This window comes from Solanum pennellii, chromosome 5 (genome assembly GCF_001406875.1).
Source record: "Solanum pennellii chromosome 5, SPENNV200".
NCBI lineage: Eukaryota > Viridiplantae > Streptophyta > Magnoliopsida > Solanales > Solanaceae > Solanum > Solanum pennellii.
In genome coordinates, this window is record NC_028641.1 from 59,602,897 (window position 1) to 59,614,604 (window position 11,708).

Sequence of the window (11,708 nt, forward strand, 5' to 3'; positions counted from 1 at the left end):
ATAGTGTAAATAAAAATATACAAGAAATCAATACATTAGAGACATGATCAAGTCACCCACAATATAGTCAAAACTATGATTGAATGGCTTGCATGGGTTCATGAATTTTTTAGTCTAAAATCATAAAATTAACATCAATTCAATCATAATACAATGATTCAAAACCGTTTATGCAAGAACCCATTGCTAGATTACAATTTAGAATTTGTTTTTGGAAAAAGTCTTGGAAAAACCCCTTTGAAGATTGGCTCCTTGAAGAAAAGAGATTCAAGGATTAAAATCATACCTTAAATGATGTTAAACCATGAAATTTGAGAAGATTTGATGGACAAACCAAGCTCCAAGCTCCAAGCTCCCTTTAAGCTTCAATGGTGTTCTAGAGAGTTCTTCTTTCGGTTTGGATTTTTGATTTTTAAAAGTGAATTTATCTTAGTGTTCAGGACTTATTAACCAACTTAAAATACCAAAAATAACCTTAAGAAACTCCGAAACTAATTTTTAGAAAGATAGGTGAATTACCCAAACACCCCTAGCCTTGGTTGAGACCCTACAGAGAATTGCAAGTCCAATCAACGGTTTCCCATTGATAGGGAGTCGATCCATCGACGATCCATACTGGCAAGTCATTGATGGAGTAAGAGGCTACATTTGGGGAGATTAAGATCCTTCCATTAAGTTTTAACCTATGCCCCAAACGACGGGGCGTCGATGGACCAACGGCCCGTTGATTGCCCGTCATTTGTTGGGCTGGTGTTTGACAGTTTTTGCTAGAAATTGGGTCCTCCTCAAGGACCCTTTGCTTGGTCCTTGGGGAGTTTTGTACGTACGTTTCAAACACAAGTATACTCTTACACATATTAGAAACCTCTCACAACAATTTCAATTAAAATGAACTCGTAAAACATGCAAAAAGGCACACCTAAACGTACAAGCATATCTTTCAAATGTTATGGATGTTTGACCTCCAAACATCACCAAAATTTTGACACCGCCTCTAAACATCATCATAAACTATTTCCGAACTTTAGAACATCATGAAGCCCATTTTATGCTCTATTTTCACCTAAGTCATCTTAGAGGTGTTACATTCTCCCCCACTTGAACAAAATTCGTCCTCGAATGACACTTGCTTCATTTTAGGCAATTTCAATAGACAAGAAACTCAAGACTAGCAGAACATAACCATACCACATATACATACAATACAAAATTATAAGGAACACCAATTTACACATAACCAAGAGACTAAAAACACAACAAGAAGATAGAAACTAATCTATAAGACTCACATTCTTTGTTTCAAGTAGGAGGAAATCCTTCTCCACACATTATCATGATAATATACATAAACTATATACACATTATAACCATTTTCAATAAAAACACAATTTAGTCAAAATTTCAGAATCTTTACAGTACACTGAATTATTCTAAAACATTCAATAATACAACATTTAAGCAATGTGTAATGGAAGCATGACAATATGAGAGAAAAATATATATAAACTAAGTTTACAAAATAAACATAACTTCATGAAATGCACAATGCAAGGAATCAATGAAATTCAATTTCAACAAGACTCCTAAACATAATGAAACATGCAACATGCTACTATGACTTACTATCTCTCAAGATTGAATAGAATAGAAAACAAGAGACAGAAAATCACAACTCCACTACTCACCATACTCCCCCAACTAGTAGGAACTCATCACTACACAAGAGAGAGAAAACTATAGCTTACCGGCATCATCATCCGAATATGTTCCTTTGGCTCGGAGAGCATAGAAGTGATTCCTCTTTAAAGAACCACCTTTAGTATCACTAGGAGTAGTTTCATTTGTCTCTCTTCCTATTGCTGAAATATTAGGACAATACCTCACCTTATGACCATCCTTGCCAAAACCAAAGCAACCCTTGGTACCAGCTAGACACTTCTCATGGTGTTTCTTCCCACAAGTAACACAAGTCAAGTAGGCTTAACAATTCGAGAACCCCCACCTTTCTCAGGGTTGACCTTAAAAGCACCAACCCTATCTTGGTTTTGGGATCTGTTCTTAAACTTAGGTTGATTTTTCTCATTGGATTTACCCCTCTTGAAAGTCCTTGTGCTTCGTCTAAGTTTGGACTCCTCAACATCTATATTACTTTGCCTAAGGTCAATAAACTCTCCAACGTTCACCTCCCTCCTCTCACGGGGAAAGTACTTTCCAAATAAAGCCTCCTTAAACACTTCCACCTTTATGGACCCGACTCAACCGGCTTATCATCATTCCATTACGTGTACCACACTTGAGCAACCTCCCTCAATTGGTATGAGGACAACTCTGCCTTCTCCTTAGAAGTCACCCCAATAACACCCAATACCTTTTACACACCATCAAGAAACTCTTAGGGATCATCTCCCACCTTAGAGCGAAGAAAGATATGAGGATTCATTCTAACAAAGTCCCCCAATCTAGAGATCATGGTACTTTTTAAAGCATTCACCATAGTCTAAACTCCTATATTTGCATGAGTTGTTTTGACTCGGGCTAGTGCAAGGAGAGCCTCTCTAATATCTCCAGCATTCATGTTCGAGGGAACCACCCGAACCTCATCCCCTTTACCCACTATAGGTACTTAGTCAATTAGAGGAACTTCCCCAAGCATTTGTTCCTCTTCCCACCTTCTTGCGACTATCCTTCTTCTGTAACACCTCTAAAACGACTTAGGTGAATTTAGATCCTAACACTTAATTTATGAGGTTTTAAAGTCCTAAAATGGCTTATAATGATGTTTATAGTTAGTTTCTAAAGTTTGGTGAAGTTTGGAGATCAAACTTCCAAGAACGTTCATGACTTTCGAAAGGTTTGTTTTGAAACGTGCTTGTGTGTCTTAGTGTATTTCGTCAAGTTTTACTTGGTCTTTTTGGATGAAATTGGTTTGAGAGGTCCTTAACTTGTGTACGAGTATATTTGGGGTGGAAACTTCTGGGCAAAAACTCCCCAAGGACAAACAAAGGGGTCCTTGAGGATAGGCCTGGGCGTTCGGTCGGTTCGGTTCGGTTCGTAAATATCGGTTCGGTTTTTTGGTTTTCGGTTTGGCCAAATATGAAACCAAACAAAACTGAAATAAATTTGGTTTGGTTCGGTTATAATAAATTCGGTTCGGTTTATTTCGGTTCGGTTTCGGTTTAACCAAATTTAATACAAAAAATGGTAAAACGGCCATTGTGATAACTAAATATCGACTCAATCGATAACAATAAAAAAAACTATGAAAATTCAAGACAACATCACAACAACACTTGAAAGTTCAACAAATTTGTGTCCGTCACTAAAATAGAGTTAGTTACAAACTAAAGTCATCATTATCTGGCTCATTGCAACTTCCAGCAACAAAGAGATTTAGAAAACCAACAAAACATCGTTGCAACTTGCAACCTCCATTGCAATAGCTCCCAAGTTCTGGCAGATAGCAACCAAGAAAATAACAAAACATTGATGGACCTCCGAGAAAACAGAAGTGTTCAGACAAATGATCTATATTTCATAATAGAATATATAAAACTATCAAGCAAGTTATATAAATAAGTTCTTTACTTACTCGTTACTGCACATCACTAGTTGATAGTTGAACTTACAAGCTGCAACTATATATCAATTATACTCGATTCAGTCCCACTACAAGCAAAATCTAAAAAAATATGAAAGAATTTGTTAGTTGTTAAGAAACACAAGTAACAAAATTATTTTCAATATAGTTAATACAAATATCAAATTCTTACAAAGTTCAAGTTGTTCAAGATACTCTAAATCTTCCTCAATATTGATTGGAAAAGACTCACTTCTAAGCCAATCTTGAACACAAATAAGATATTGCACAATTTTAGGAGTTAATGAACTCCTAAAGGGATCAAGAACCAACCTCCTGTGCTGAATGCACATTCTGATGAGACACTTGAAATGGGAATGGCTAACACATCACGATCCATCTCCGCGAGAATAGGAAATCTCAGCTCATTAACTTTCCACCACATTAATATATCAAAGTCATCACTATCTGGCTCAATATCTTCCGCAAGATATCTTTCCAATTTTTGATTTATTACCTGAACTTCCACTAACTTCTTTATGCTTCTGAAATTGTTATTTCGTTCTCAATCTTCCTCTATTTACAAAGTCGCCACAACCACTCACACTAGATATACTTGATGAATTGTCAGATGAAGTGGGTGAAGATGGTACTTTTGTTCATGTATTTTTTCACTTCTGAACATAGCTTTTCCCCAACTTCTTTTCCAAACATATCAACAATTACAAATGGAACATAATCAAGCTTGTTACGGGGATCCAACACAGATGAAATAAAGATCATCTTGTTCATTTTTTGTGGTTCACCCCAATACTTTTTGAACTTCTCATTCATACTTTCTGCCATTTCTTTCAAATTACGATCTTCGTTTGTCATCATCTCTTTCAAAATAAGATTAAGTTCAACAATTTCAACAAAGTGTGTATTGCTAGTGACATAATTAGAACCAGAAACCTTCAAAGTAAGTACATAAAAAGTTTCAAGAAATTTCACCATTGACCTCACATTTTTCCAGTCAACACTTGAAAGAATATTTGCAGTAGTTCCATCTTCAATACTAAATTCATCTTCAACACTTGTTCCATCTTCAACACTAGTTCCATCTTTGTTTTCAGAAGAATCAGAACCAAAGGTACGAAGATGATTCAAGTATCCAATATCATAAAAACTATATATTTCAAATACAAGCTCAAAATGTTGTGCTATAACAAGCATCGAATATGTAGAGTTCCACCTAGTAAGGACATCTAAACATAATGATTTCTTACAAGTTATCAATTTAGATTCACAACATTCTTTAAACTTTCTAAGTCTTGCGGGAGATTGTTTAATGTATTTCACGGCTTGTCTCACTAGCTTGACAGACTTTCCAATTTCCTTCAACCCATATTGCACAATAAGATTAAGGATATGTGCCATACACCTCACATGAAGATGGTCACCATCCATAATGTTAGTTCCCCAATTGCTCAATTTTTTAGACATTTCTTTCACGGTAACATCATTAGAACTAGCATTATCAACTGTAATAGTAAACACATTATCCAAACCCCATTCAAGCAAACAATTAGTAATGCAAGCCGCCATAGCCCTTATGACTAGAAATAGGACAAAAATTTATTATTCTTTTATGCAAAATCCAATTTCTATCTATAAAGTGGGCTGTCAAACACATGTAGTTTATTTTTTGTATATAGAGGTCCAAGTATCTGTTGTAAGACAAACTCTTGGACGTGGTTCCTTCAAAACCTTCTTCAAAAGTTTTTTTTCTTCAAGGTATGGTTCATAACAGTCTCTCGTCACAGTTCTACGAGAAGGAATATGAAATTGCGGCATTGTAACTCTCATGAAGTTTTTAAAACCCTCTTTCTCAACAAAACTAAATGGTAGCTCGTCAACAATTATCATTTTGGCTAAAGCTTTCCTACTTTGTGCTTGGTCAAATTTCCAAGTGCTAATGACCCCTTCCTTTGCTCCTGTTGAAGATGGTAGAAAATTAATTAGATTTCGACCTTTATCTACGGTGTCACGAGGAAATTTAGGACATGTTCTCATATGAGTATCCATTGGTGACGTACCATTAGATGATGTAGAAGCTGCATAAGCTTTTGCACAATACTTGCATTTGGCTTTACTAGCTCCATTTTCATCGGTGAAGTTTTCAAAATGCTTCCAACAATTAGCTCTAGGTTCCATGGTTTTTCTTTTCTTTGAAGTATTAACATCAACTTCAACCTCACTGGGAGATGAGGTGTAAGATATGCTCTCATTTGAAGCTCCACTTTCACTTCCCTTACTTCTAGCTTGTGCCATCTATACAAAAGTGAAACAAACAACAAGAACGACAATAAACACAGTTACAAGGATCAGGATTCAGGCAACTTGATACATTACTTCTCCATATTTGGATTAAAACAAATCATTGGTTTTTTCCCTTTCAATAACTTAGTTCACGCATATTATAAATACACCACCCTCTCATCATAAGAAATTGACTACGTACTTGATGGCATACTAATTATATAGGGATATATCTACAATCAATTAGTAGTATAAGTTATGTTTTTTTAAAATGTTCAAAAAATAAAAAAAGGCATATTTTGAGTGTCACTAGGAGTAATATATAAGTTCAAGAAAAATGGTACCTTTTTTATATTTTGATGTACTTTTACGTTTCCCATTATCACTAATGACATATTTTATAGTAAAAAATATTATAACGTGTCTAGAATTACACAGTTGAAGCAGAAATAGATTCACAATTTCAAAATTGAAGTTTATAAAAGATTTAGGTAAATTAATACTACAATAATGATTTGTTTTAAATTTTTCTCCATATTTGGATTTGGCAACAACCTTCGAATTCTATTTTAAGAGGAATTTTGAAGAAGCTGCTGTTTGTGGAAGTTTGGCACAAGCTTGGTTATCTTCTTTCTTTCACTACTACTATTACTATTATTATTATTATTTATATTTTGGATGTGTTTTATAAAGGCATAAGAAACTTACAAGTGACAAAAACGAGAGATGAGAGTTGAGAGATGAATGAGAGTGGTGGCTGTGGGCCTGTGGCGAGCCGGTGGGTGGCGACCGACGACTGGCGAGTGTTNTTTCAAAGAAGAAGGTTTCACTTTCAGACTTCAGTGTTAATTTAGGGATTTATCATTTAGGGAATTAGCTTGGGGCTTGGGTATTGGGTAATTGGGTTATGGGTATTTGGGTTAGGATTTAGGAATTTGAATAGTTGGTCTTGGGCTGAGTAATAGGAATTTATGTAGTTGGGCTTGGGAGGATTAGGATTTAGGAATGGGTTATGGGGTAACAACAAATAACAATTATGTATATATATATAATTTTGGTTTTTCGGTTAACCGGATTTTTATATCTAAAAACCGAAAACCAAACTGAAATACTGAAATGTTAAAATTCAAAACCAAAACCGACCGAAATAATCGGAAAACGGAAACTGAAATTAAAAATAATTCGGTTCGGTCAGTTTTTTCGGTTTGAATCATATTATGCCCAGGCCTACTTGAGGAGGACCCAACTTAAGAGCCAAACTATCAAAACCAACCCCACCAACGGAGGTAATCGATGCCCAGTAGGTCAGTCGACACCACGTAGGTGGAGGGTGTAGGTTGAAACTTAGTCTACGGATCTTAAGCTCCCATTTTGAAAGCTCTTTCCAAAAGACGGTTGCTGGCACAACCCATCGATGGGACGATGCCTCGTAGGTATGTGGTCGTCGATGAGACCTCTAGTTTTCTGCAGGGTCTCGGCCAACCCAAGGGCAATATGGGTTTTTCACCTAGCCTTCATAAAATTATTTGGAAGGTTCCGTAAGGTTATTTTGGGTATTTTAAGGGGTTTATATGTCTACACACCATTCAAGTAATTATTCAAAATCAAAACCCCAAGGAAGAACTCTCTAGAACACCATTGAAGCTTGACAGGAGATTGGGGCTCGAAGATTGATTTCTCCATCAAATATTCTCAATTTTCATGGTTTAGCATCAATTAAGTTATGGTTTTTATCCTTGAATATCTTTCTTCAAGGAGACAATCTTCAAAGTGATTTCCAAAATCTTTCAAAAGTTGAAATTGTCATATTTTTTATATCTAGTCATGGGTTCTTGCATAAAACATTTTGAATCAATGTAGTATGATAGAATTGATGTTAAATTGATTATTTTAAACTAAAAACTCTATTAACTAATGCAAAACCTAGTTTTGGCTATTTTATGGGTGATTTGATCATGTCTCAATGTTATTGATTTCTTGTGTTGTTTGATTTAGGCTATTTTATTGTGAAATAATCATGCTAGAAGTGTAATTAGGCTTTCCTAAATTGATAAATTCATATTGTATTATCATGGATTATTGTATATTGTGATTATTGGATTGAATTGGTGACCATGTCTATGGATAAGAGCCTTGGTATATTGAGTTGGTTGATTTGGGTATGGACTAAAGTTGTGAGATTGGATTGGTGGTATGTTGACCTAACTTTATCTATATTATATAGTATAGGTCTTGAGTTATGATGATGCTTGGTATGGTCCAGTTATGGTGGCGGTGCTTATGTGCTATACTTGTGAATAATGTGGCCTCGTCGGCATTACTTTATGAATTATGGTATTATCATGTTATTACTTGAATATGTGAGTATTGTGAAGGTCTTGATGACTTATGTGTATCTGTGAAGTCAAAGTATGTGTTCTTCTAGTTTATAATAAGTGATCATGATAGGCTAAAGTTATGCCTTGTGCGTGTATACTTGATGTTGAAGTGTGAATCTTCTTAGTTAACTGTATGATCATTATGATAGGTTATGATGATTATTATATAGAAGTGTGTAGGGTAACTTTCAAGTTGACTTAGTTGACCCTATGTGCTACATGAATGATATTGTACATTTGATAAGATAATAATGAAATGTGTCTTTTTTAGGTAGACCTGTGTCCCTTACTTGACACATGAAGGCTATGAATGTGATTCTTGGCTTACCAGACTAAAGCACCTTTGTCCTGAATGAATATGTATGATTTTAATATGATCTTGAATAAGGTAAAGAAATACAATTATGTGGAACCTTTTAGAAAGACGGTTATGATATCCTTGAAGTCAAAATTCGTAATGGTATCCTTCTCATTTGAATGATGGACTTAGGGTTGGTTGGATAGAACGACATGAAATCATCCTTAGGAAAGTCATTGAACTATCTTAATAACAACTGTAGGAAGACCTAGTGGACCCTCCTTAGTAAGGTGTATTATGATTTGGTTAACAAGATATAGTACCTTTTCATATGCTCCTTTATTGAATTACTCTATGACAACAAAGGCTAGTGCCAAGAGAATATGCTTGGGGAGTAGCTCTAGTTATGATGGAGATTAGAGTACAAGGAAACCCTTGATATTCCTTAACCATGTGTCTACATTGGATGTGTCCTAGTTCTACCATTGGCAAGTAGAACACCATCATCGGAGTGGGGTAGACTCCGGATTCCATGCCTAGCTAGTGTGGTCTATGTCGTATACTGCCTATTCTAATCATGTGGGATACATGCTAGTATTGGATAAGTTTTATGAACTTTAGGTAGTGGAATGGGACGTTATCTAGACATTGAACGATTAGGCTTTGAAAATGTAATTATGTGAGTCTCTAGGTCTTCTCCAACACCATTATGTGAATGTCCTTAAGTGTTGGGTCCATCGATGGGTCCTGCCAAAAGCTGCAGCGTTTTCACTATGAGGGCTTGGGGTGTTTTGTAAATTCACCCCAAGTCTTTTATGACCCTAGTACCATATTTTTAGTGTTTTTATGGTATATTAAATTGGTTTTAATAGTCCTAGACCAGACAAGACCCCTCACTTCAATATTAAAACTCTCTCTCTAAAAACAAACTCTCTCAAAGTCACCACTAGAGCTAAGACTCAAGAAGAGCTAGGAGGCTGGTTTGGACGTGTTTATTCATGAAAATCATTGGGTTTCCTCATATTTGAAGTATTTTATACATCCTTTAACTCTCTTCCATTCAAGGAGTCCTTTCAAAAAAGATTTCAAAAAGGGTTTTTAAACTTAACTTTCTTCTATCTTTGATTCTAAGCATTGGTCTTCATGTAAAAGTGTTTTAATGATTCGAATATATTTTTTATAGTACTAATTGATGATTTTAATGTCAAAACCGTAATGAACTCAAGTTTATGCATATTTTCAACTTCTAGCTTAAGAAAAGGGTTAAATGAATATGATTGTGTAGTGTTTGAACCTTTGTTTCCTTATGTTGTTATTATGGTTTAGCTACTGCCATAAGGAACATATTATGATGAAATATTGAAGGATTTATTATAGGTGGTTAAAGCTTAATCAAATGGTGAGTTTCTTCCATTAAATAGTTCTTATTATGAATTGCTCTTGAGTGGTATGGTGCACTTTCTTGGTGGCAGTGTTTACTTGATGTATTTGGATATACTTGGTGTGTACTGTGAGTATGTCTTGAAGGACAAATATGTAAAATGAAGTGATAATGAATATGGTTCTTGTAATGTGTATCATCAAGTTATAATTGCATGTTTTTCTTAGTTTATGCCTAAATGAAGTAATGTATATGTTGAGCATGTTTAAGTGTGTATTGTGATGAATGAAGATCTAAGCATGTATAGAATTGAATGTAATTGAAATGATGCTTATGTGCAAGGTGTGGTCACATGTACACACATACTTACACTTGAATGAATGAATGAAGCTAAGTTAAGTCAAAAAGGGGAGTTTTAGGGTGAACGCTCTTCGTGAGTTGAGATGAAGTGTTTAGTAGCAACCTCACTCCATCCTAAGAGATTTCTAAGATAGGTTGGAGGATGATGAATGCCCTTCGTGAGTTGAGATGTGGTGTTTACTAGTTATCCTTAACCTATAGTTTATACTGTCTAGAATCTATGGGGAGTTATGCCTAGCACCAAGAGGATATGAAGAAAGGGTGGTTACACTTTGTGATTTGAGATGTTGTATTCTAATGTACCTCTTGAGATGAGTACTCCTCACTAGTAGAGAATGAGTGACTTAGTAGCAATATCCTTATCCCTTCACTATGCGCCCACATAGGTGTAGCTATTGGGTAAGCCGTGTAAAAGCTAAGAGAATGACCTTACTCTAGGACAGTGAGGATCCCGCATACGACAGGGGTTAATGTCAAGATTCCATGTCTAGCTCTCATGGTCTATGTCGGCTAAGCTAACCCCCACAAAATTAATGAAAGTGCTAAGTCTTCTAAAAGAATGTAGTACTTAGGGTAGGTAGTGGAATAGGACGCTATTTATCCATTGCATTAGGTAGGTATTCCGAAAGGGGAGTCTTGTTGAGCCTTATATGAATTGAATGAACTAAGTCTCCTAAAAAAACGTACTACTTAGGGTAGGTAGTGGAATGGGACGTTATCTATCCATTGTACTTAGTAGACATTTCGAAAGGGGAATCTTGGTGCTAAGCCTTGTAAAATAGTGTACTAGCTAGGTAGGTGGTGGTATGGGACACCATATACTCATTGCACTAAGTAGGCATTCCGAAAGGGAAGTCTTGGTGTGTTTCTTGAGTCTCCTTCTAATGTCTTGTCATTGAGTGGGGGATTGTTCTCCCAAGGTGAGTAAGTTGAAAAGGGGTAGTCTTGAGGATCACTTTGGTTTGTATTGAAGGAGGTATATATGAACCTCCTTCATGTCTTACCTTGGTGAGTCTTAGTATAATCCTAGTTAGGGAATATCCTACGAAAATGAGTTCTATTCCTCTTTGCTTGGCCTTGGGAGTTCACTATTTTTGGAATCGGGATAGATTACTGTAAAGTCAAAAATGAGTTCACTTTAATTTGGTAAGCTTACTGTAAAATGCTCTTTTTGCTTAAAATTATGGAAATTATTCTCTAAGACTTAAATGATGATTCTTATGTTGTTTTACTTCTATATTCATGAATGTTTACTTAATTGGCATGAAAATGTGTTTTTACTAAAATGTCCCTTTTTGCCTGTTTTGGCATATGCCATACTTAGTACATTGTTTGTACTAATCCCATACTTTTCTATACTTAATAAGTATAGGTTAGAGTCTTTTAAAGATTTGAAGACGAAGCTTGGGAATC

General features: G+C 35.5%; 1 protein-coding gene across 1 annotated transcript; it reads right to left on the reverse strand.

Moving 5' to 3' along the window:
- Nucleotides 1-4,204: 4,204 nt before the first annotated feature.
- Nucleotides 4,205-5,164, reverse strand: LOC114077191 (zinc finger BED domain-containing protein RICESLEEPER 2-like). The gene has a single exon (XM_027916870.1). The coding sequence runs from the start codon at nt 5,162-5,164 to the stop codon at nt 4,205-4,207; it is 960 nt and encodes a 319-aa protein (XP_027772671.1).
- Nucleotides 5,165-11,708: the final 6,544 nt, after the last annotated feature.

Excerpts from the sequence above, each read along its gene's own strand:
- LOC114077191 (XM_027916870.1), bottom strand. The coding sequence starts at position 5,164 with ATGGCGGCTTGCATTACTAATTGTTTGCTTGAATGGGGTTTGGATAAT.